Source organism: Canis lupus, chromosome 18 (genome assembly GCF_011100685.1).
Source record: "Canis lupus familiaris isolate Mischka breed German Shepherd chromosome 18, alternate assembly UU_Cfam_GSD_1.0, whole genome shotgun sequence".
NCBI lineage: Eukaryota > Metazoa > Chordata > Mammalia > Carnivora > Canidae > Canis > Canis lupus.
The window spans coordinates 55,673,110-55,698,875 of NC_049239.1; the positions used below are offsets into that span (position 1 = coordinate 55,673,110).

Sequence of the window (25,766 nt, forward strand, 5' to 3'; positions counted from 1 at the left end):
GGCCTCGAGGGGCGGGGCCTCCTTCGATTGGCCGCCTCGGGCTCCGCGAGTCCTCCAAGAGGCCAGGGAGGCCGTCCCGTGATGCCCCGCGACGCGGCCGCTCTGGCCCGCAACGTGTGTCCGGGGCGGAGGCGGAGGCGGAGGCGGAGGCGGAGGCAGTGGAGTTGGCCGCGCGCGGGTGGGGGCCGCCGTCTCTTCGCCGGTGTCCATTTCTCCGTCGCTGCGCTCGACCGCCGCCCCAGACCTCGACATGTCGTACAACTACGTGGTGACGGCCCAGAAGCCCACCGCCGTGAACGGCTGCGTGACCGGTGAGGCCGCCGGGGCGGGGGACCTCGCGAGGGAGGGAGCCGGGGGGGACCGAGGCCTAGGGAGGCCCGCGGCCCCCGGGACCGGAAGGCGCTGGCGGCCGAGCGAGCCCCCCCCGCCCCCCGGCCCGCGACTTTGAGGAAGCTGCTTCGGCACGGCCTTTGGGGAGCAGAGCCGCGGGCGAGGGTCCCCCTTGGTTCTGGGAGGTCACTTGGCCTCCGGGCACGGGGACGGGCCCACGAGGACGGGGAGCGGAGCGTGAGTTGATCGCGCGCCGCTGCTTGGGCCCCGAGGTTGGCCTCGCGCGGTCAGGGGAAGGGGCCGGGGTGATGGCGACTCGGAGGGTCAGAATTTTCGTGCCGGAGAGCCTGGGAGGTGCAGGAGGCGGAGGGACGTGAGGAATGTGCGCCTTCCCCCGAAGCAGAGTCCTCCTCCTCGCCTGGGGCTGCTGTTTACCCGAGGGAGCTGCTGGAAAAAGAGGGTTTGGATGGCCCAGCCCAGTGCTGGGTTTGCCTGTTGACTCTTTAAAGGATCACAGAGGACACAAAATATCCAGAACCCGGGAATAGCCATCCCGATCCACGTCCTTAGCAGAATGCCAGGACTTCACATTTGTATGTTCATGTAGACTCTGATCGTGATTCCAAAACGAAACTCTTGTTTTTGGAGAGTGGGAAGCCCTGAAGGAGTGTGGATGGGGGGTATTCGTTGCCGGTGGGGAAGGCGAAGAGGTGTGGACAAAACTGCGTTTTCATATAAAGCGCAGAATTTGCATTCGTTCTGCTGTTAGAGATTTTGTGAGGATTTAAGTAAGGACTGGGTGGAGATGAACACTTCGCAGCGTGTCTCTCTCTCTTTCTTTTTCTTCCCAGCGTCTCTTAACTAGGTAAGTCTGCCGCTGCAGTAGGAGAAGTAAAATTTGAGGGCACAGAAGGAAAATCTGAAAGGCTTTCACAGTCTTTGTCAGCTGCAGGACATGCTGCCCTCAGGCCCAATCCAGTTTTCTTAGCCTGATTAGGGAAGTAGCTCTCGTCGGCGTACGAAGCGAACTCTTCCGAGGTGCTGGGTTTGGCAAGAAGGAAGTGAATGGAGGGAGCTAGAGAAATATATGAAGTAAATGAGATTTCTGGAGGTTTTTAAGTGGAAGTGATAGGATTATTTAGATGCTGTTCTGGCTTCCAAAGTTAAGAGGATCTGTTCCTTTCAGGACACTTTACTTCAGCCGAGGACTTGAACCTGTTGATCGCCAAAAACACGAGGTTGGAGATCTATGTGGTCACTGCTGAGGGGCTTCGGCCCGTCAAGGAGGTGGGCATGTATGGGAAGATTGCAGTCATGGAGCTCTTCAGGCCCAAGGTAAGTGCTCTGGGTTGGGCCCAGCAATGAAGAACTGTTTTAGATGGTTTTATGTTGTTTTACAGTTTTGCTTGGGATGAGTGGAATGAGGTTTAGGAGAGAAAAGCTTCTCTTTTGATTGGTGGGTTTCAATTTGTATACTTGAACAAGCTTCCTAGAAGTAGAAGAGAGTCACTAAGAAAAAATTGATGGGGCAGCCCTGGTGGCTCAGCGGTTTAGCGCCGCCTTCGGCCCAGGGCGTGATCCTGGAGACCAGGGATCCAGTCCCAAGTCAGGCTCCCTGCATGGAGCCTGCTTCTCCCTCTGCCTGTGTCTCTGACTCTTTCTCTGGGTTCTCTCATGAGTAAATAAATAGAATCTTTTTTTTAAAAAAAGAAGGGGAAATCAAAGCAGTTTGAAATGTGGGTCACCATACTGATTTGGCGAGTAGGCTCTAGATTAAGGCAGCCCTAGCTTTATTCCTTATTAATTGTATTTATTTATTTAATTTTTTAAAAAAATATTTTATTTATTTATTCATGAGCGACAGGGAGAGAGACAGAGACATAGGCAGAGGGAGAAGCAGGCTCCATACAAGGATCCTGATGTGGGACTCAGCCCCGGGACTCCGGGATCATGCCCTGAGCCAAAGGCAGCTGCTCAACTGCTGAGCCACCCAGGTGCTCCTCCTTATTAATTTTAACTTTAGGTGTCACCTAAGCTTTCAGAGCCTTATTTGCTTGTCTGCAAAATGAGGATAACAGTAGAAAATCTCTGGGTTATTGTGAAGATGAAATATTTTAATAACACAGGAGCTATTACATAGCAAGCATTTGTGTGGTTATCACAGTATTATCTTTATTGTTGTAATACAAATGTTTTCACCCGTATTGCTTCATTATATTCTAACTGAATCTGACAAGTAAGCAGTGGATTCAAAATTTTAATTTTAACCCTTTGGACAAAATATTTACTCTTTTGGGGCTCTGTTAATAACTAAGTAAGGCTTTGTAGGTCCATTTTAGCTTCCCTTGTTTTTCATGTTTTATTTTTTCTCTCTTCAAATAGTTGGAGAAGATTAGAGGAGGCATTATATTCATCTTTCAGAATGAGATTAGCTTGAGATGGAAATAGACAAGACATTATTGTAGGTAGGGCAGAGATGCACAGTCATTAAAGTGCAGACTAGATGTTTACCAGGTTCAGTTCTGGCCTTTTGCACACACCCTAAGGGTGTGTGTTACCTACTCACTATGGACTTTTCTCTTAGGGAGAAAAGAAAGTTGTTAAAAAATTTAGCATGTTTAAAGAAAGATGTTTAGAGGCTGGGTAGGTATCCTTGTTTGAAAAAGAACTTCTTTTGATGATATTACATTGGTTTCCAGGGGGAGAGCAAGGACCTACTCTTTATCCTGACAGCTAAATACAATGCCTGCATCCTGGAATATAAGCAGAGTGGCGAGAGCATTGATATCATAACGCGAGCCCATGGCAATGTCCAGGTGAGGTGGCTGCTTCAAACTGATGAGAGTTTTTGGGGGGTAGAGCCGTCATGTTTCAAAAAAAGAAACTTGAACTGCTAGGGGCAGCTCTCTCTGTGATCAGAGAAACAGAGATAACACTAAGGGTTTGAGCTTTTACAAAGAAAGGAAGAATCCAGGGGACAGGGTACTAATTCATTGAGACTCAGTGTTTTTGTAAAAAGATGTGCATTAACATGTGGGCTCCGTGGCATGTCAAGTGGATGCCACTAGTTTTATTCCCACCCTGAAAATCATCTTAGGGAAGAGATGCTTCGTATCTTCTATTACTCTGAATGTTGAGGTTCTTCCCTAACCCCAGTTTTACTTCTCAGGACCGTATTGGCCGCCCCTCAGAGACTGGCATTATTGGCATCATTGACCCTGAGTGCCGGATGATTGGCCTGCGACTCTATGATGGCCTTTTCAAGGTTATTCCGCTAGACCGGGACAATAAAGAGCTCAAGGCCTTTAACATCCGCCTCGAGGAGCTGCATGTCATCGATGTCAAGTTCCTATATGGTTGCCAAGCACCTACCATCTGCTTTGTCTACCAGGTACAGAGCCGGAGGAGAGAGAGGGAGCAGCTATGTGATTTTGCATAGTGGGCGTTGATTTTCGCTAATTGGACTGTCTGGATTTTGGTAGTAGGGTAGTTTAATGTATTCCTCTGGAAATGTTTTAAGTGGTATAGTTAATATGGGTCCGATTTCGGTTGTGTCTCTAGTGCAGTAGTACTTAATGAGGCAGGAAGCTCTCTGGCGCTGATAGCAGGTTTTAATCCCGAGATTACATTCTTGTGGACCTTGGAGATTTTATAGGGTGACCCAGTTTATACTTTGAGTCTCTTAACGGCATGCTAGGGGATTATTAAAACATACTGTAGAGAAATGATCTAGAAATTGGCCTTATAAGCAAAATAAAAACATTTCAGTCATGCCTTACTTATGTCTTCTAAGGAGAGGTTTGCGTTTTGTCCAGCATTCCCTTTCTGGTGACTTGTTGGCTGTTGACTTCTATTTTAGTCTGTGCCTAAAACTTTAGCAGAGCTGATCCTGGGCAGCTGTTCTCTGAGCCAGATTTGTTAAGTGGGGGCGGGGTGGCAGAGCATCAGACTAACTTACTTGTATCTTGGTAAAATCTTACCCTTTTAAACAAAGAGCCATGCAGCGTGAGGTCATTTCACTTACATATGGTTGAATAAATGGTGGAAGGAAACCTAGTCCGAATCCAAGTGCTGTGTGTGGGTACGTTTGATAGTTGTGTTAAGTATTGAAAACACTGATGTATTTTTGTGTGTTTTTTAGTGTCACCATAAGTGTTAAGAGTTCAGAGGCTGGTTGAAATGAAGTTCATTTGAATGAGGTTGAAATTACTGCAGGGGATTTTTTTTTTTTTTAAAGATTTTATTTATTTATTCATGAGAGACACAGAAAGAGAGAGGCAGAAACACAGGCAGAGGGAGAAGCACGCTCCATGCAGGGTGCCCGATGTGGGACTTGATCCCGGGACTCCAGGACCATGCCTTGGGCCAAAGGCAGGCGCTAAACCGCTGAGCCACCCAGGGATCCCCAGCTCTGACTGTTAAAACACAGTAAGCAAGATCAAACAAAATCCCCTGCAGTGGGATCGAATCCCACGGCGGGCTCCTGGTGCATGGAGCCTGCTTCTCCCTCTGCCTATGTCTCTGCCTCTCTCTCTCTCTCTGTGTGACTATCATAAATAATAAAAAAAATAAAAAATAAAAAAAATAACAGTCAGAGCTGAAATAAAAACTTAGAATTTTGGCAGCCCCAGTGGCGCAGTGGTTTAGTGCTACCTGCAGCCCAAGGCATGATCCTGGAGACCTGGGATCAAGTCCCACATTGGGCTTCTGCCTGGAGCCTGCTTCTCCCTCCTCCTGTGTCTCTGCCTCTTTCTCTCTCTATGTCTATCATTCATAAATAAATAAATAAATAAATAAATAAATAAATAAATAAATCTTTTTTTTTTTTTTTAAGATTTTATTTATTCATGAGAATACACAGGAGAGAGAGAGAGAGAGAGAGAGAGAGAGAGAGGCAGAGACACAGGCAGAGGGAGAAGCGGGCTCATGCAGGAAGCCCGACGTGGGACTCGATCCCGGGTCTCCAGGATCACGCCCGGGGCTAAAGGCAGCGCTAAACCGCTGAGCCACCGGGGCTGCCCAATAAATAAATCTTCAAAACAAACAAACAACAACTTAGAATTTCCCTTCTTCAGTTTTGTAAATACCAGGTTATTAAAATACCGATGTTGGCTCTTCAAGGCTGACCCTGTGTTCTTAGCCTCAGAGCTGCCAGTTGTGACCGATCTTCATTCCTGTGTGGGTGTGGGTCTCTCTCTCTCTCTCTCTCCCTCTCAGGGGCCCAAATCAAACCCCCAGCTTGAACTTTTCCTGAAGTTCAGTCTTACCCTTGGTCATTGATGGGAAGATCTTTCATCAACTAAAAATGAGTATCTCCTGTTTTGTGAAAAAAGTCAAATATTGGTAAATATTTGAGGATTTACTGTGTGAAAGGCAGTCATTCTAAGTGTGTCAGGAGCTATAAACAGTGATTAAGATGTGGCCCCTGCCCTGAAACACATTGTTGAATTCTTTCCATAACTTCTTAGGCTTTCATCTGGCCTTTGTGAAGGCCATCTCTCTCTGTTCTTTCAGTCTCTCAGAGGTGACTTTGACAGCCTTAGCACTGATTTGAGTCATGATTCAGAAGGAGAGGGGGGAAGAGAAGATGGTGTTGACAAAGTTAGGACTGGATGTTTTAGTTAACTGTAGACGAGCAATATGTTCTGTTCCCTACTGTCATCCTGTCAGAATGCTTTTAAGAATCGTATCAAACAAACTTTTTAAAGTCTACACCCAACATGGGTCTCAAACTCACGACCCCGAGATCAAGAGTTGCTAGCTCTACCGACTGAGCCAGCTAGGCACCCCTCAAACAAATTTTTTAATCTCTTAAATGCAGTTAGCTTCTCAGTGGATTTTTTTTTTTAAAGCTACTTCATATGTTCTTTGAGGCCAAGGAATATAGACCATACACACATCTTGTATGTACTCACATATATAAGTGCGTATATTGTATTTCTTATGGTGATTAGTATGGTATGCCAGATTGATTTTTCTAATTTTTAAGTCTGTCTTGGTTGGTTGAATTGTTAGAAACAATAGGTCTGAGTCTCCATCTACCCAGTCATAGCCTTAGTTGGTGGCTGTCAACTTACGGATGGGTCGGGATGGTTAAGGCCACCGTGATGGGATGGTCAGATGCTGGCTGGTAGTGGTCTGTCCTTTTCAGGACTCCTTTCCAGTTTAGGTTTCCCCTGTCCTAAGGACTCACCCTCCACCTTTCCTCTCCTAGGACCCTCAGGGGCGGCATGTGAAAACTTACGAGGTGTCTCTCCGAGAGAAGGAGTTCAATAAGGGCCCTTGGAAACAGGAAAATGTAGAAGCTGAAGCTTCCATGGTGATTGCAGGTTGGTTGGGGTTTTGGAAATGTGCCCCCACACAAGGTCTGGGCCTGTTCCTTACCCTTGTTCCTGCCTCACCTTCACTGCTTCGTTTCAGTGCTCAAGTGCTATTATTATTATGCACATGCATTACTCAGCAGTCCTGAGGTCTCCTTTTTCTAAATGTACTTTCGTTTGCTTTTCCCATTTTTGTCTTTGGGATTGTCTGTTTTTTACTTCCAAAAAGTACAGTTTTCCTTTATCTGGGGTGGAGGGATTAGCTACAAAACCCTGAGTTTGATTTGCAGAGTGGCTTGCAGAAATTGTTCTCATTATGTTTTTGTTGGGCATAACATTTAAAAACTGCAGCGGCCTTATAGAACTTATCTAATCTTGACTGTTTCACAGTTGAGGAAGCCTGGCCTGTGGGGCTTGCCCATGCCTGTGCCTCATTGACAAAGCCTTGGCCCGACTCCAGGCCTCTTTGCTTCTTATCCTGTATCCCTGTCACAACATTATGTTATGTGGCTCACCTAGGGGAGAAGTTTTAAAACTCTCAAGTGAAAATTGCTTTTTCTACATGGTGGCCCTCATAATGGGGGAAATTAAGCTAAGGAACAAGGAGAAAAATAAAAGCTTCGAGTTGGAAAGGATCAAAGTTTCGGAGAGAAAAGGGGAGGAATGCAGGTGGAAGAGCACAGAGAAGACTCTTCATCCCTAGGAACTCAGAAGCACTAACAGAGTGACAATTAAAATACTACTAAGGTTAGATAATGCCAGCCTAAAATTTCTCAGCCAGCAATCTTAGTTAAAGCTATCATGTTCCCTGGACTTTGCTGTATTTTTAAAAAATTATAATTGTCTGAAGGTTTGCCTCAGAGATGGCTGGCTGGATTAGTGCCCTTGTTGCTGTAGGGCTTGGCGGGTCCAAAGTGCTGAGCATTCTAATGCTGCCCTTCCTCCTGCAGTCCCAGAGCCCTTCGGAGGGGCCATCATCATTGGACAGGAATCAATCACCTATCACAATGGTGACAAATACCTGGCAATTGCTCCTCCTATCATCAAGGTGAGCAGTGGTCTTTTACTTTTCCCTCCTCTGTTTTTCACCCTTGTTCTTACCCTGCTTCTCTCTTTCTCCTCATTTGTCAAAGGGACGCTTAAAGATGTCTGTCATAGTGTTTGCTGTGTGAAAGATACTGTGGTGGTCATTGGGAATACAAAGAGATTGGCCTGGTTTTGCTTACTGATAGCTTGCTAGCTAACTATGAGAAAGAAGTAGTAATGAAAGTAGGTTTACCCTTTCCGTTGACTGGGGCAACTTTTTAAGAAGGAGGGGAGAATTTTGCAAATTTTGTTCAATGTTTTCAGAGCTCAAGTCATGTGCAGATAATGTAGCGATAAGTTATATAGACATAAAAAATTAGTTATAAAAGTCTTAAACTTTAACGTTTCAAGTTTTAAGAATTAATAAAAAGATTAAGTTAAAGCCTAAGTAACAAAATCTATGGTAACATTAACAGTGGGAGGTAAAAAAAAAAAAAAAGAAAAAAAACAGTGGGAGGTAATCAGTAGTAGTGAGGATAAATAACAAAATCTGAATTAGTATCCATAGTCCAATAAATACTTCAAGCTGCTTCCTACTTTCTATATATTTTCATTTTCCAGTGAAATGATGTAAATAAACATTTAAGGTATATTGAGTTCCTCAGAAAGTTGTCTTCAGAATAAATTGACTTCACACAGGTAGTCTTAGCTAAGTGGATTCCTTGCTCGTGAAATGGATAGGTTTGGTAAAGGGAGTGGTTCACGAGGGTTTGCTCTTTGGTTGTGGTAGATTTAATGTCTAATGACCATGTCTGGGGATCCCTGGGTGGCTCAGCGGTTTAGCGCCTGCCTTTGGCCTAGGGCGTGATCCTGGAGTCCCGGGATCAAGTCCCACATCAGGCTTCCTGCATGGAGCCTGCTTCTCCCTCTGCCTATGTCTCTGCCTCTTTCTCCCTCTATGTCTATCATGAATAAATAAATAAAATCTTTAAAAAATAATAATAATAATAATAATAATGACCATGTCTTCCCTCTTGGCAGCAAAGCACAATTGTGTGTCACAATCGTGTGGACCCCAATGGTTCCCGCTATCTGCTGGGAGACATGGAGGGAAGGCTCTTCATGCTGCTTTTGGAGAAGGAGGAACAGATGGATGGCACTGTCACCCTCAAAGATCTCCGTGTGGAGCTCCTCGGAGAGGTAGGAATTGTCCCTGCTCTGCTACATTCTCCTAGGGGCCCAGTGACCCCAGATGTGAGTCTGGGAATGCGACTCAATGTGAGCAGTGTGAGACTGGGAATTGTACTCCTTAGCACCTAGCAAACAAATGGTCAGTCCTGCTATGGAAGTTGGATTTTGAATAAGTTAGATGTTAAAGAATTTCACAGACAGCTGAGCACTATCTCAAGTATAAAAAGGAAGAGAAAAAAAAAAAATAAAAAGGAAGAGAAATAAAAAGGATACCATTCAGAATTAAAGATTAATCTAATGCTGATATTCAATTCCAGGAAGAAGTTCCCCCCAAAGTTTATGAATGATGCAGTGAATTGTAGAGGTATCTAATTATTTTGAGGAGACTGGAACCATTGGGATTAAAATGATGACTTGGAGCAGGTACCTACAAGATAAAGTATAGATCTTCCTGACAGTAAGGATGTGGTAAATGGAGTCACAAACTTCAGAGATTTAGGAACATTTGTTTAGTATGAACTGAGGTTTTGAAATGGAGAATCGTTTTGGGACTCATGGCTGCAGTTGTTCATTTTCTTAGCAGATGTTCACGAGGTGGTAGGACATTTTGCTTTTGCGTCATGGGGTATCGGTTCTAATGTCTCTCATTCCATTGGCTCTCTTCTAGACTTCTATTGCTGAATGCTTGACATACCTCGATAATGGTGTTGTGTTTGTTGGGTCTCGCCTTGGGGACTCCCAGCTTGTGAAGGTGAGAAGACACTTTCTTTTTTCTGGCTGCTTCTTTGCCACCTCCACTGCTTCTTCCTTAAGTTTCTCCTATGTTTGGAGCCTCTCAGAATTTCTTCGGTTCATCCACATCTGTACTATGCAGCTTTCTTCTTGGCTGATTTCACATCCTCCCCTGACTAGCTCTTTGCCTTAAAAGTTCATTCAATAGATGTGCCAGGCAAGGTGCTGGGCATAGTGGATACAGTGATAAATGGGACCCAACTTCTAACTTCAAGTAGACCATAGTCTAATGTTTCAGATCACGTCTAGAAGACAAAAACTTTGGACCTTTCCTGCCAAAAAACGCATGGGAACGCTTTAATTTCCAACCTGCTGCTTTGAAATCTATCCATGGGGGATACCTGGGTGGCTCAGGGGTTGAGTGTCTGTCTTTGGCTCAGGTCGTGATCCTGGGGTCCTGGGATCGAGTCCCACATCGGGTTCCCCACAGGGAGCCTGCTTCTCCCTCTTCCTATGTCTCTGCCTCTCTCTGTGTCTCTCATGAATAAATAAATTTTAAAATCTTAAAAAAAATAATAATAATCCATGGGACTCACAGATGAGAAATCCCTGAATAATGAGTGGATCTCCTATAGGCCAACCATGTTCCTTAGTCAGCATTCCCCTTCTTGAAGCATCCAGTGGAGCACAAGAAGGGCAGATCTAAAAGGATTGAGAGTTTCTTTTGGATGATAACCTCTTTAGGGTGGCTCTCTTAGGAGCATTCCAGCACTAACTGTTTTTTTCTTCTTAGCTCAATGTTGACAGCAATGAACAAGGCTCCTATGTAGTGGCCATGGAAACCTTTACCAATTTAGGACCCATTGTGGATATGTGTGTGGTGGACCTGGAGAGGCAGGGACAGGGACAGGTAAGAAGATCATTCCCAGAAATGGATAGTTGATACACCCACTCAAACCATGTCCTCTAAGATTTGCCTGTCTGGAGTAGGGCATGCCCACTGAAGATAACTTTTAAGAGCATAACTCATTAATCCCAGTGATGCAAGGATAACTGCCTTTTATTGAGTGCATCTTTTGGCCTGTGATACTGATATACATCATCTGTGATCACATGAATACCCTAATTAGATAGGAATTCTTGACCATTTAAGAAGTGAGAGGGCTTGGGGGCAGGAAAAAATCAAGTAACTTGTCCAAGGTCACATAACCTCCAAGTGGCAGGTGTGTCCGATTCCAGATCCTGTGATCTTTCTAGTAGACTAGGTTTCAAGGATGGAAGCCTGCTTGTTAGGAGCAGTGGTAGTTGCTCTTTGCTTCTTGGACTAGATGTCCTATCTGCTTGGTAAATTTGAGAGACTTGGAAATCAGCCTCTGTTGAGTCGGCTTCCTCAAACTTAGCTCTGCTGAAAGGGTCCTTGGGTTTAGGTATAGCTCGTTTATCTTCTAGGCATCAGTATGATGGCCCCAGGCTCTGAAGGTAGTTTTTTAGAAACCTTTTCTCTGCTTGCAGCTGGTTACTTGCTCTGGGGCTTTCAAGGAAGGTTCCTTGCGGATCATCCGGAATGGAATCGGAATCCATGAGCATGCCAGCATTGACTTACCAGGCATCAAAGGTAACCTTTTGGTAGACATAGGATGCAAATCTTATTTAAGTGACCTTGGCTTTTGGCCTCATTAGGTGTTGTAAAGGCACATGAGTGAGAGCTTAGAGGAAAGCAGGTCAGATGAAGAATTTTTTAAAAAGTCTCAATGAGAAATAAATGGTAGAAGCTTAAACATATTTAAAAGTGCAAATGGATGCCTGGGTGGCTCAGAGGTTGAGCATCTGTCTTTGGCTCAGGTCATGATCGCAGGGTCCCAAGATCCAGTCCCACATCGGGCTCCCTGCAGGGGAGGGATGCTTCTCCTTCTGCTTGTGTCTGTGCCTCTCTCTGTGTCTTTCATGAATAAATAAATAAAATCTCTAAAAAAGTTAAAAAGGTGCCAAGCAAGTAAAGTTGAAAAAATATGTTGTTGACCAAAATTGCATAAGGAGTAGAGACATGGAAAGGAAACATTTGTAAGTTAAGTCTAATTTTTTTATAAGGGAACTGATAGAATCCCTGAAAAAAGAGGAGACTGAGAATATCATAGAATATCATACAAAGGTGTAAGTATAAAGGTAGTAACTTCTTTTTTTAAATTTTTTTTAGGTAGTAACTTCTGGAACAAAAATACAAACCTAAATTCCAGGAGAGCTATACTAATCAAAAAGATCAAAGAAAGACTATATAGTGAAAGGTTTTGTTTTTTTTTTTAAGATTTTATTCATGAAAGATACAGAGAAAGAGACAAAGACATAGGCAGAGGGAGAAGCAGGCTCCATGCAGGAAGCCTGATGCGACCTTGACCCCAGGACTCCAGGATCACACCCTGAGCCAAAGGCAGACGCTCAACCGCTGAGCTACCCAGGCGTCCCAGTGAAAGATTTTTATGTATAAATAGTAGACATGACTCAAGGTAATATGACAGAACTGTTATCAAACATCTGCATGAATGTATGATCTATCTGGCAAGTATCAGTAAATATAAACGGGCTAAACTCACCTATTACAAGAAAATGATCAGATTGAATCATAAAGCAAAATCATAGGTACAAATAGAAGGCACATCAGAAAAAAAGTTATTAGGGAATCCCTGGGTGGCTCAGTGGTTTCGAGCCTGCCTTTGGCCTGGGACATGATCCTGGAGACCCGGGATCAAGACCCATGTCCGGCTCCCTGCATGGAGCCTGCTTCTCCCTCTGCCTGTGTCTCTGCCTCTCTTTCTCCTCTGTGTCTTTCATGAATAAATAAAATCTTAAAAAAAAAAAGGAAAAAGTTATTAGACTATCAGGTAATAAGAGGATAGGAACAGGTAAATAAAGAAATAGAGAGTTATGAATTAGGAAGAGATCATAAAAGTACAAAAGCTAGGAGAATCGACTGAAAACTAGACAGTTTATTAAGGCAGCAAGGTATAAAATTAATGTACTGAAATCAATAGCATTCATATGAAAACACAGTCTGCTAGAGGGTACAATCAAGGGGTCCCTGGGTGGCTCAGTCAGTGAAGCGTCTGCCTTTGGCTCAGGTCATGATCATGGGATTCAGCCCCGTGTCTGACTCCCTGCTCAGTGAGGAGCCTGCTTCTCCTTCTCCCTGTGCCATTCTCTGGTGTTTGTGCTTTCTCTCTCACTCTCTCAGATAAATCTTTAAAAAAAAGAAAAAAATAGAAGGTATAGTTGGAGGGGAAGGAGCCAATTTACAATAGTAATGAAAAGGTAAAATACCAAGGAATAAATTGAACAAGAAATGTGCAAAACCTGTACAGGAAAAACTTTAAAATACTCCTTAAGAATTCAAAGGATAGACTTGATCAAATGAAAACTATATCAGGGTCCTATAAATTAAATTATAAAGTGATCTCTATTTGACCTATTTTTGTATTAAATGTATCTCAATAAAAATATCAAGAGGTTTTTTTCTTGACCTAGATAAGCCGAAGTCCAAATGGAAAAAGGAAGAAGCAAGAAAAGCCAGGAAGACTTAAAAAGGAGCAGCGAGACAGGACTAGCCCTACCAGATACTAAAACATACCATTTAAACCTTAGTAAATTAAAGTATAGTTTTGGTGCACTAATAGGCAGAGTTTGCTTGAGCAGACTCTAAAATCCAGAAATTAAAAAAACAAGTCCTGAAATAGACCTGTGGGAATTTAGTGTATGCTGATGGTAGTATCTCAGTTCAGTGAGATAAAGATGATTTTTTATTTATTTATTTTTATATTTTTAAAGATTTTAGGGGGATCCCTGGGTGGCGCAGCGGTTTGGCGCCTGCCTTTGGCCCAGGGCGCGATCCTGGAGACCTGGGATCGAATCCCACATCAGGCTCCCGGTGCATGGAGCCTGCTTCTCCCTCTGCCTGTGTCTCTGCCTCTCTCTCTCTCTCTCTGTGACTATCATGAATAAATAAAAATTTAAAAAAAAAAAAAAAAAAAAAAAAAAAAGATTTTATTTATTCATGAGAGACACACAGAAAGAGAGAGGCAGAGACACAGGCAGAGGGAAAAGCAGGCTCCATGCAGGGAGCCCGATGTGGGACTCGATCCCGGGTCTCCAGGATCACACCCTGGGCTGAAGGCAGCGCTAAACCGCTGAGCTACCTGGGCTGCCCTAAAGATGATTTTAAAAAAAAATAAATTGTTTAATAAATGGTGTTCCGAGTTATCAACTGGGAAAGATAAGTTTGGATACATACTGTACTTTATATACCTTGCTAGAATCCAAATGGATTAGACTTAATATAAAAAGGAAGTTACATGGAGATCCTTGGATGGCTCAGCGGTTTAGTGCCTGCCTTCGGCCCAGGGCATGGTCCTGGAGTCCCGGGATCAAGTCCTGCATCAGGCTCCCTGCATGGAGCCTGCTGCAATATCTGCCTGTCTCTGCCTCTCTCTCTCTGTGTCTCTCATGAATAAATAAATAAAATCTTTAAAATAAAAAAAAAAAGAAGTTATATGAAAGTAAAAAAGTTGTCAAATTCCTTTATAATTTTATTTATTTAAAAAAATATTTTATTTATTTGACAGAGAGAAAGAGCATGCACGTGCTTAAGCAGGGGGAGCTGTAGCTCCCTGCTGAGCAAGAAGCCTGATGTGAGGCTCGATCCCAGGACCCCTGGATCATGACCTGAGCTGAAGGCAGATACTTAACTGACTGAGCCACCTAGATGCCCCCCCTTTATAATTTTAGAATGGGGAAGGCCTTTTAAACTATGACTCAAAAAGCACAGAAGCAAAGGAAAAGATTAATTAATTCAACAACATAAGACTTCTGCACGGCAAAAACAAAATGCTCAAAGCTAAGTCATAAGAAATGGCAATCCAGATAAAAATGTTTGTAGTCCATCTTATAGACAAAGGCCTCGTTTCCCTAATGTTGAAACATTTCTATAAAGAAGATCACCAAAAATTTGTTTTTAATTTTTAAAGATTTTATTTATTCATGAGAGATACAGAGAGAGAGGCAGAGACACAGGCAGAGGGAGAAGCAGGCTCCATGCAGGGAGCCCGATGTGGGACTTGATCCCTAGACTCCGAGATCACTCCCTGAGACAAAGGCAGCTGCTCAACCACTGAGCCCCCCCAGGCATCCCATGATCACCAAAATTCTTGCCCCCAAATTGGCAAAGACAGGTAACAGGCCTCACTTGTACTAAGGGAGATGCAAATAAAAATTGAATAGTGGGGATGCCTGGGTGCCTCAGTGGTTGAGTGTCTGCCTTTGGCTCAGGGCTTGATCCTGGGGTCTCTCTTATGTCTCTGATGAATAAATAAAATCTTAAAAAAAAAAAAAAAAAAAAAAACGAAAATACCCCCAAAACCAAAATTGAATAGTGGGGGACATCTGGGTGGCTCAGTGGTTAAGTGTATGCCTCCTGTTCAGGTTGTGACCCCAGCATCCTGGGATCAAGTCCTGGATCGGGCTCCCTGCAGGGAGCCTGCTTTTCCCTCTGCTTATGTGTCTGCCTCTCTGTGTGTCTCTCATGAATAAATAAAATCTTTAAAAGTAAAAAACAAATGGTGATACCATTCTTTATATACTAGGTGACCAGAATCCAATCCAAAAGCTTGACAACACTGTGTGGGTGAGGCTGGGAGGAGATAAGCAGACATTGGTAAACTCTGCCAAAACTGCACCTGCATTTAAGTTAGTGATTTATGGACATTTCTAATTCTAAGCATCAATCCCATAGACCTTCATATAGACAGAGTGATGTAAATACAAGATCATTTGTTGTGGCGTTATATGCAAAATACTGAAAAAGTGCCCATCAGTGGAGACTTAAAACTGGTACATCTGTACAATTAAATGCTGTGTCACTGTCAAAAACAAGGTACTGTTGTGATAAGGGCTTTAGTATAAAATGGAAAAGCGTAGTGCAGAACAGTATATGATAGGTTTTATTTATATGTGTGTGTCCTTGTGTAACCTTTTATAAATTTTATTTTTAAATACTATATGGGGCTTGGACCCACACACATGCACACTCCACCAACTCAGCCAGCCAGCCGCCCCTATATTTGTACTTGTAAAACAATGATTACCAAATTCTTTAAATTAAAAAAAATTTTTTTGAAGAATGAACAAGAGACTATTTTTTTCCTTTTTTTTTTTTTTTTAGATTTGATTGATTGATTGATTGATTGATTGAGAGAGATAGAGAATGGCTGGGACACAGGCAGAGGGAGAAGCAGGCTCCATGCAGGGAACCTGACGTGGGACTTGATCCCAGATCTCCAGAATCATACCCCAGGCTGCAGGCGGCGCTAAACCGCTGCGCCACCAGGGCTGCCCTGAACAAGAGACTATTGATGACTTATTTGGGGGATGGGTTTCCTGGAGTGAAACTTCTATGTACACATTTTAAAGATAAATTTTGTTTTTTAGTCTTAGAAATGTTATCATCCTATCTGGAATCAAAGGAAAAACTTTAAAATATTAAGCTCAAAACAGTTTTAAAAATAGTTTCTTTGGAATCTTAAAGCCAGGAAAGAAGAGAGTGGCTCTTTTAGCTTCAGTGTGGACTCCACAAAGTTCCTGCTCCTTCTTGAGGCCAGGCTGCCTTTCTTTAGATGTGGCAACCCGAGTGTTGGGCTCTGCTCTGCATCTTTATCCTTGATCTTTGTTCCAGGTCTGTGGCCACTGCGGTCTGACCCAAACCGGGAGACTGATGACACTTTGGTGCTCTCTTTTGTGGGCCAGACAAGGTAAGGGTGAGTCTGGCGCCTACTCCAGATGCTCCTGTCAAGGTTGCAAGGTGGGAGAGCAGGTCTGGCTGACCCAGTCTTCCCTCCTCCTGCAGAGTCCTCATGTTAAACGGAGAGGAAGTGGAAGAAACCGAACTGATGGGTTTTGTGGATGATCAGCAGACTTTCTTCTGTGGCAACGTGGCTCATCAACAACTCATCCAGGTAGTAACTGAGAATGGGGCAAGCCCCATGGACTTGAATTTGATCTAGAGTGCAGTATAGAGCACTGCAGGATTTTATGAGTTCCTTTTTTTTTTTTTCTTTTAAGATTTATTTATTTATTTATTTTAAGATTTTATTTATTTATTCTCGGTGAGAGACAGAGAGAGGAAGAGACACAGGCAGAGGGAGAAGCAGGCTTCCTGTGGGGAGCCCGATGTGGGACTTGATCCCAGGCCCTGAGATCACGCACGCCCTGAGCCAAAGGCAGATGCTCAACCGCTGAGCCACCCAGGTGCCTCACAACAGTCCATTCTTATGCCTCTGAAAGTAACAAATCCTAGAGAAAAAAAAGTTAAAATTACCCAATAACCCACCACTCAGAGAAGACAACAGCTCTTAACTTTGGAGTTATTCCTTTTATCTTTTTTTTTTTTTGTACAAATATACATATGTTGTATTTATTCACATTCTCTTACAGACTGGGATCATAATATTTTTTATGGTTTTGGTTTATCATTTTAGCACTAACCATGCTCTATTTTCTGAGACACTTTTCTTACCTTGTAATAATATATACCTCTTTAGGCCTAGTGCTCCCATCCATATTTGACTATTGACAGCATTTTCACATAAATTATTAGAACCAGAGCTCTTACTTTGTTTTGAATTTGCTTTAAATCTGTATATGCAGTATGGGGTCACATATCCTTTTGACACTTGTTAGCCATGATTTCTGAGCACCATGCCCACCTCCGGTTGATTTTAGTTTGGAATGACCCCTGGCATTCTTCACTTCTGCATACCCTCCTCAACTCTTGACTTTTCTTAACTGTGGCCAAAGTCCATGTTTGCCAGTGTCAGGTATGGCACTTTCTTTCCGTCTTTTTATCCACTTCGGTCTTCCTTTTAGCAGTGGTAGATTTGATAAAAGCCAGAGGGAAGTTTATTTTGGTTTGTGGACCAAGTGTGGGAGGTGTACAGATACTGATTCATTGCTTTGCGAGTTTTTCTAACTAAAGCCTAAAGACTGGTTCCAGTTCATGTATCTATTATTAATAGGAGGTCAGCTTTGATAGGTTAAGATGAATTGATACATATGTTACAGTGTCATCAATCAGCTTTTTGTTTTATGTCAGTGATGAAATAGATTTTTTAAAGTGTATTTCAAGATATTTTCATAGCCTTTTCTAAAGAATTTTATTTTTCAAGGTTTTATTTTTAAATAATCACCTCACCCAATATGGGGCTTGATTTCATGACCTTGAGCTCAATAGTTACACACTCATGCCACTGACTAAGCCAGCCAGACACCTGCAAGGTTTAAATAATTTTAATGGTTCATGCACAGTAAAGAACTTGGCTGTTTTAGAGGACTAAATTTTGGGTTGAGAAAAACTGCTAGACTGGTAGTCATGGGGTCTTCCTCCATTGCTACCTCTCCCAAGACTTAATCAGAATAAAACAAGTTGCTTTTTTTCTGGTTGCAGGTAGGTAAGTTGGAAGCAGCCTTCAGCTTGTCTGATTTGGGGCTTCAACTAAAAATGGCATCTATCAGAACTAATCGTTGCAGGAGTTTAGGGAAAAAATACATATGGCAGAGAGGACTTCTGTAGTTTATTTTTAGGGCTCCACTAGGGCACTGTTTACCACCTTCCCACTAGTGTATGGATCCCAGCAGATGCTTGGAGACCTTGCTCTTCTTTTTCTAGATCACTTCAGCATCTGTGAGATTGGTCTCTCAGGAACCCAAAGCTCTGGTCAGTGAGTGGAAGGAGCCTCAGGGCAAGAACATCAGTGTGGCCTCCTGCAACAGCAGCCAGGTGGTAGTAGCTGTGGGAAGGGCCCTCTACTACTTGCAGATCCATCCTCAGGAGCTCCGACAGATCAGGTGTGTGTTTATCTGTCTGCTGTTTTTTTCCTCTCCTATTCTCTGGGGCTTCTTTCATCCTTAGGGTCCTTCCTCTGCCATATTCATCTTTGTTCAGCCACACAGAGATGGAACATGAAGTGGCCTGCTTGGACATCACGCCGCTGGGAGACAGCAATGGGCTGTCCCCTCTTTGTGCCATTGGCCTGTGGACTGACATCTCTGCACGTATCTTGAAGCTGCCGTCTTTTGAGCTGCTGCACAAAGAGATGCTGGGTGGAGGTAGGTGTTTTGTAAGGATCTTTTGAAGGTTGGAATGAGAAAATGGAGCAAGTCTTAATGTGCCCCTTTCCCACAGAGATCATTCCTCGCTCCATCCTGATGACCACTTTTGAGAGTAGCCACTATCTCCTTTGTGCCTTGGGAGATGGGGCACTTTTCTACTTCGGGCTCAACATTGAGACAGGTAAGAATAACACTTTGAATGGAGGGCTTTTGGAGAAGTAAGGAGTGTAGAGTTGCCGTAGCCTTTGAGTACTGCTTTGAACCTTCACAACCCAGCTGTTTGTCTTGTTTCCTTTCCTTCCTTCTTTCTCCTGATGCCATTCTTTCTATAGGCCTGTTGAGCGACCGTAAGAAGGTGACTCTGGGCACACAGCCCACGGTATTGAGGACTTTCCGTTCTCTTTCTACCACCAACGTCTTTGCTTGCTCTGACCGCCCCACTGTCATCTACAGCAGCAACCACAAGTTGGTCTTTTCCAATGTCAACCTCAAGGAGGTCAACTACATGTGTCCCCTCAACTCTGATGGGTATCCTGACAGGTGAGCCTCTTTTCCTTTCTTTAACAGGAGCCATTGATTGAGGACATCATGGGGTTTTCCTCAAACCCTCCTCTAGCCTTTTCCCAAAGTCAAATCAGTGTAAGTAGCTGAGATGGGAAACGTAAAGCAGAGGTTCTCACATCTGGGCTACCCATTAGAAATCCCTGGGACACTTTTTAAAAGGTATATATTTTTTTGAATCCTTTTCAGATTCTGATTCAGTAGATCTGGGGTTTGGACCATAGAATCTGTATTTTCAAGAAAACCTCCCAGGTTATTCAAAGGGTTGTCAAGTTTCAGAATTCCTGATTTAGAGATCATTCCCCTAAAGCAAGACTTGGTCAAAGTATGGTCCCTCACCTGCAGCCACCGCACTAGTTGGGAACTCATTAGAAATGTAAACTCAGGGAGATGCCTGGGTGGCTCTGTGGTTGAGCCTCTCCTTTGTCTCACAGCTTGATCCCACAGGGAGCCTTCTTCTCCCTCTGTCTTTGTCTGTGTGTCTCTCATGAATAAATAAATAAGGTCCTTAAAAAAAAAAGATAAGAAATGTTAAACTCAGACCTTGGAGGGGTAGGGGCTGGCTGTCTGCTTTAATAAGCCCTCCTGCTGATTCTAATGCAAATGGTAATTTGAGAATCTCTGTTCTAGATTCAAATGCTACACAAGAGCATTAAATGGAGAACAGTTAAAAACCTCAGCTGGACCTGTTAATAAATAAGATGGGGGTGGCAGTGGGAATATGTCATGTCTCCCCAGGTGATTTTTAGCATGAGTCCAGGTGGAGAACCATTGCCCGCAGGAAGCTAGTGTAATTATGTCTTGTTTTTCTTCCCCTTGTGGAGTTACCTTGTAGTATCCTTTCTTTTCTTGGGTCTACTCAGTCTAAACCTAGACCCTTCTTTCCAGCCTGGCACTGGCCAACAACAGCACTCTCACCATTGGCACCATCGACGAGATCCAGAAACTGCACATCCGCACCGTTCCCCTCTATGAGTCTCCAAGGTGAGGGCCAGGGTCGGGGGGCCAGGGCAGGAGGGCCGCAGAACACAGTGATCTGGTTGTTGGTGTGGGGTGCTTCCCCTCTCAGACCTGTTCTCAGAGGCACTGTCTGCACTTGTTCTCCAGGAAGATCTGCTATCAGGAAGTGTCCCAGTGCTTTGGGGTCCTCTCCAGCCGGATCGAAGTCCAAGACACAAGTGGCGGCACAACGGCCCTGAGGCCCAGTGCTAGCACCCAGGTGAGGGCACGGACAGAGAAAGATAGCATTAGAGCAGGGCTGACAAACTTTTCTGGAAAGGATCATGTAATATGTATAGCATTGTCAACCATAGGGAGCAACTACTCCAGTGTGCCATGAAAGAAACAGCCACAGACAGCAGGTAGGTAGTTGGGTTCCAGTGTGAACACAGGTAGTGAGCTGGATTTGGCCCCCTCGGAGCGTTGGGGAAAGAACTGGGGATAAGTGTGGTGGTCAGTGATTCTGCTACTCTGTAGCCTTCCTTGCAGGATGAATAATTCTCTTTCATCATCAATTTGGATACTTTGTGGGATGTGCATAATTGGGGACAGCATAGCATAATAGGTAAGAAGTGAGATTTGGAGTCTGACAGAACTGGCTTCAAGGTTTATCGCTGCCTGTGTGACCTTGGGTAAATCTAAACTTTAAAATTCTCATTTGTGAAATACAGAGGATAGTAGGACAATTTACAGCCCCATGTAATAGACTCATTGGAGGTATTAGCTGATTGTCTTACATTACATATTCTATGCTTTTCTTGCTCCTAAACATCTGTGGTGAGACTTCTTTCCTTAATCCAGGTTATATGATTCTTACACCTTTCTATTTCATGTGCACCCTGCTCTTTCCGTTGAGAGATACGGAGTCTCTCCCCTTATTAGGTTACCTTAGTTCCTCATTAGCTTGGTTTGATTGAGTTGGCATCACTGTTTTAATGGTAATTAGTAACCATTAGATTGTTCTGTTTTGGACTGCTGTGTCAATTTTATACGGAATTTGGCTCCATATCCTCCATCCCTGAACCTTCTCCTCCAGAGCTCTCTGTTCTTCAGGTTCCACTTGAGCTGCCAACCTTCAGTTTTCCTCATTCAGACTCGGCTTCTGTTCCCTGATCCTGGCTGACCCCATCACCTGGATGCTTCCAGTGCCTGGTCTGCTTTTGAAAGGGACTGTGTGTTCTCTGTTCTCAGGCCCTGTCCAGCAGCGTTAGCTCCAGCAAGCTATTCTCCAGCAGCACAGCACCGCATGAGACCTCCTTTGGAGAAGAGGTGGAAGTGCACAATCTCCTCATCATTGACCAGCATACCTTTGAAGGTACAGATGAGCTTTTTCTGTCATTTTGTGCCTATGTCCTCCCTGAACCAGTCTATTCTGGGCTCTGATCGATTCCACAGTTTGATAGACCTTGTGGTAGACCATTCTAGGAGGAGAAGAAAGGAGGGGTGGGGCCTCTGGATTGGCCAGGAATCCAGGGTGCTGGGCCGCCTCCTGTCAGCACAGGCTGGTGAGGGATGGACAGGCCGAGGAGATAGGAAGAACAGGAGCTGGACACTGTGCGTGGACCCAAGCTGAGGCCCCCCTGGAGTACAGGGTCACATGTGTGGGGATCAGTAGCAGCTAGTCATGTTCTCTGGCTCTCCTTCCAGTGCTTCATGCCCACCAGTTTCTGCAGAATGAGTATGCTCTAAGCCTGGTCTCCTGCAAGCTGGGCAAAGACCCCAACACGTACTTCATTGTGGGCACAGCCATGGTGTATCCCGAAGAGGCAGAGCCCAAGCAAGGTCGAATTGTGGTCTTTCAGTATTCTGACGGTGAGTGGGCACAGTCCCCAGCTATTGAGAGATTTAAAATTCTGGGAAAGTAACCATTTTGGTTTCAGAGCTTGCTTAGTTAAGCAGCAGAAGAGCTTGGGTTAGTTGCTACGACCTGAGCACTTTTGTTCCTTCCACTCAGGCTGCTGATGGTTGGAATAAATTTTGGGGGAGGGGAGTGAGCAGACACACAAGTAAAATTTGGCTTGTGCTTCTTCTTTTTCTACTCTTTGAAAGGCAGATGAGGGGAGATGTAAACTATAAGTAAGAAAGTCTAGTCGCCAAGATAAGAGGAGTCCTAGATTTGCTTTCCCCTTGGTTGCTCAGTATTAGCGCTTCGTGTTCATTTATCCATCTCTTCTCATCTCCCCCACATAAGATGGTTCTAAAGACTCGCTATCAAGCCAAAAACCTCAGCTCAGATGGCCAAGATGAGAGTTGGTCTCCATCTTGGACTTTGGATCAACAGTTTTGGGGGGGCAGGCAGATCTTAGGCACAGTCTGCAGTCCCTGCACATCATGTTGGGGCTCACAGTTGTGGTGGTGGCTAACCCCAGTGGACACTGACTCCATTTCCTGAATTCTGATGTGTGGTTTGGGAGCAGGAATTCGAGCCAGGGGGAATCAGGATTCTTTGGATGAGTTAAGAAAGGAGTCTCAGAGTCTGTCTTTCTCCCTTTAGGAAAGCTACAGACTGTGGCCGAGAAGGAAGTGAAAGGAGCTGTGTACTCTATGGTGGAATTTAATGGGAAGCTGTTAGCCAGCATCAACAGCACGGTGAGGCCCACACCACTTGGTATCACACCCTAGGTTGCACACCATCGTCTACAGAGCATGTCCCCTTTATGTTCCCTGAGGCTGGGTATGCGACAGATTTTAAGAATGACAGAGTATTGGGAATGGGAGGTGGAACTAGGAGTCCAGGGAGGAACTCAGGTTGGCTCAGGTGTTAGTCTCCGTTATGGGAAGCCCCTTTGCATATCAGATCCTAAGTGCTGTGGATATTGAGGAAAGGGTGAGAACCACTCCGAAATGTGTGGTGACAGGGGACTATTTCATCCTTATGGAACAAGGTGAGCCAAACTGCGTTATCCTATGTATATCCCCAGAATACTGATCCTGTGGAATAGTCTGCTTCTCTTCTGCCGTGATTCCTCCTCCCTTGCAAAAAAGTTTTAAACAGTTTTGTAGTCAAGTACATTTGGGAAATATTGTGTCCTGTGTCCCCTCTTGGAGTCCCCCAGTGCATCATGGGTTGTTCAAGGTGCTGAGAAGTATGCGAGTGAGAAAGCATCAATTAAGTCAAGACTTTCGGTAGCTGTTTTTATTCACAACCTATTTGTTGAACACTTGTGGGCTGGGCATATTTCGGTGTTGAGATAGAGCAGTGGACAAAATGGACAAAGAGCTGCCCTTTGGGGCTTATGAGCAGATAGTACATATATGTTTTAAAGATGGTGAAAAATAAAAATGGGACAGGGACTGGAGGAGTGTCAAAAGGAGCATGGGGTGGGAGGAGGAGATGGTTGTTTGATCACAGGGTCGAGGCTTCTGCTGATACAGTGACCTCCAGGCAGGTTCCTGAGGGAAGTGAGGGATAAGCCATGCCTGTGTCTGGGAGAAGCCAAGTGCAAGGAGTCGGAGGTGGGAGTGAGCCAGAGGATGCAGAGAGGTCAATCAGGAGCAGCCAGGGGATCGAATGCACAGGCTGTTTAAGGACTTTTCAGTTTTACTCTGAGAATGTTGGAAATTTCTGGAGGATTTGAGCAAATATTTGGATGTGATTGGACATTGGTCTTGGAAAGATCACTTTACACCTTGGAAAAGGCTGGAGGGGCCCAAGGACAGGATTGATGACATCTGTGAGGCTGTAGTGGTAATGGAGACAACAGCCTCTTGTTGCGGGGAGGAGGTTGCTGATTGCTGATGGAAGAGGTGAACACGGAGAGGCTATGATGCTGCATGGAAGATGACCTGTGTGTTGGGGGGAATAAAGGGCCAAGACTTTTGGCATGAGCAACAGGAAGGGTGGGTGGCATGGCCATTTATTGACAGGGTGAGACTGAATAGAGTGGGTTTGGATGGTGAAGAGAAATGTTTCTTTACTCAACACTATGACACCATATGTGTAGGGTTTTTATCCCCACACCAACCAGTTTTCTGACTCAAGACAGCAACTGTGCTGTCGTGATTCAGTTCTGACCCTGGCTACCCGGAGCTGCTGTCAGATGTCACAGCTTATGTGCTCAGTCCCACGAGACTGTCCTCATTTCAGACATTATCCCCAGCACTGGGGCTCCAGGGTACCCAAAGTTCTGTCCAACATGGCTACAAAGTTGGGTTCCCACAGCCTCCTCTCAAGTTTGATACTTGATGAAACAGCTCATGGAACTCAAGGAAATGTTTACTTATATTTACTGGCTTATCATAAAGGATACACAGAGCCAGATGAACATAAGAGCATGGTCCACAGGGGTCCTGAGTACAGGAGCTTCTTTCCTTGTGGAGTTGATGTATGCCATCCTCCCAACTCGAGAGCTCTCTGAACCTGTACTTGATGGATTTTTATGGAGGTTCCATCACCAAGGCATGATCGATCGATTGATCGATCTGTGAGAGAGAGAGAGAGAGCATGCACAGAGGAAGAGGGAGAAGCAAACTCTCCACTGAGCAGAGCCTGAGGCAGGACTCGATCCTCAGACCCCTGATACCATGGCCTAAGGCAAAGGCAGATGCCCAACCCATTGAGCCACCCAGGTGCCCCAGCATGATCAACCACTAACTGAAGCTCTAGCCTCTCCCTTCCCCAGAGGATTGGGGAGGAGGGCATACAGGTCTAGGCTTCTCGTCATGGTGACTAGCCCATGTCCTGAACTATCCAGGAACCACCAAGATCCACCTCATCAGAATAAAGGACTCCTAGCACCCAGGAAATTCTGGAGGATTTAGGAGCTCAGTGTAAAATACTGTTCACACCTAGGAAGTTACAAGGGTTTTAGGAGCTCTGAGTCAAGAAGTGGGGCAGAGACCAAATTTGTGTGTGTGTGTGTGTGTGAGAGAGAGAGAGAGAGAGAGGGAGGGAGAGAGACTCGATCCCAGGATCACCACCTGAGCCAAAGTCAGATACTCCACCACTGAGCCACCCAGACATCCTCAAATATATTTTTCTTACTATGTGTCAGTAGGGAAATCAGAGGCCTGATTTTGGACATGTGTCAGTAGTTTCAGTAGTCAGGGTTAGTGAAGATGTCAGGATGGTTGCTGGGTGAGAGGTCTGGAATCCAGGCAAGGGCTGGGCTGAGGATGGCCGGGTACTGGTTATGACACGGCATTTAAAACCACCAGTCTGGATGGGGTGCCATAAGCTCACCCACGCACTGAGAGGGAAAGATGGGAAGGCTGAGTCCTGGTGGAGTGATGAGGAAGATGACAGAATGGTGATGAGTGAAGAGGACCAAGAGAGAAAACTGGAAGCTACGGAAAGAAAGCATTATCAGGTAGGAGGGAATTGGTAGATGGCAAATGCTGCCAGAAGGTAATCTAAGGATTGGAGTTGGCCGCTGGTTTTAGCAACAGGGAAGGTGATACTGCCCTGGACCAGCGCTCCTTTGCTTGAGCGGTAGAATGGGAGGCTGATAGAAGAGGGTT

At 44.6% G+C, this 25,766-nt stretch overlaps 1 protein-coding gene across 1 annotated transcript in view; it reads left to right on the top strand.

Moving 5' to 3' along the window:
- Positions 1-123: 123 nt before the first annotated feature.
- The window catches only part of DDB1 (damage specific DNA binding protein 1), a 32,915-nt gene continuing 7,272 nt past the window's right edge, over positions 124-25,766 (top strand). Inside the window, exons 1-21 of the mRNA XM_038564409.1 lie at positions 124-311; positions 1,517-1,665; positions 3,030-3,146; positions 3,500-3,721; positions 6,545-6,659; positions 7,601-7,698; positions 8,718-8,876; positions 9,535-9,618; positions 10,393-10,509; positions 11,112-11,214; positions 16,315-16,390; positions 16,486-16,594; positions 18,304-18,482; positions 18,580-18,743; positions 18,820-18,927; positions 19,079-19,286; positions 20,196-20,291; positions 20,415-20,526; positions 21,498-21,621; positions 21,954-22,118; positions 22,801-22,895. Of these exons, the coding sequence (XP_038420337.1) occupies positions 251-311; positions 1,517-1,665; positions 3,030-3,146; positions 3,500-3,721; positions 6,545-6,659; positions 7,601-7,698; positions 8,718-8,876; positions 9,535-9,618; positions 10,393-10,509; positions 11,112-11,214; positions 16,315-16,390; positions 16,486-16,594; positions 18,304-18,482; positions 18,580-18,743; positions 18,820-18,927; positions 19,079-19,286; positions 20,196-20,291; positions 20,415-20,526; positions 21,498-21,621; positions 21,954-22,118; positions 22,801-22,895 (2,661 nt within the window). The 5' untranslated portion in view covers positions 124-250. The remainder of the gene's footprint in view (positions 312-1,516; positions 1,666-3,029; positions 3,147-3,499; positions 3,722-6,544; positions 6,660-7,600; positions 7,699-8,717; positions 8,877-9,534; positions 9,619-10,392; positions 10,510-11,111; positions 11,215-16,314; positions 16,391-16,485; positions 16,595-18,303; positions 18,483-18,579; positions 18,744-18,819; positions 18,928-19,078; positions 19,287-20,195; positions 20,292-20,414; positions 20,527-21,497; positions 21,622-21,953; positions 22,119-22,800; positions 22,896-25,766) is intronic.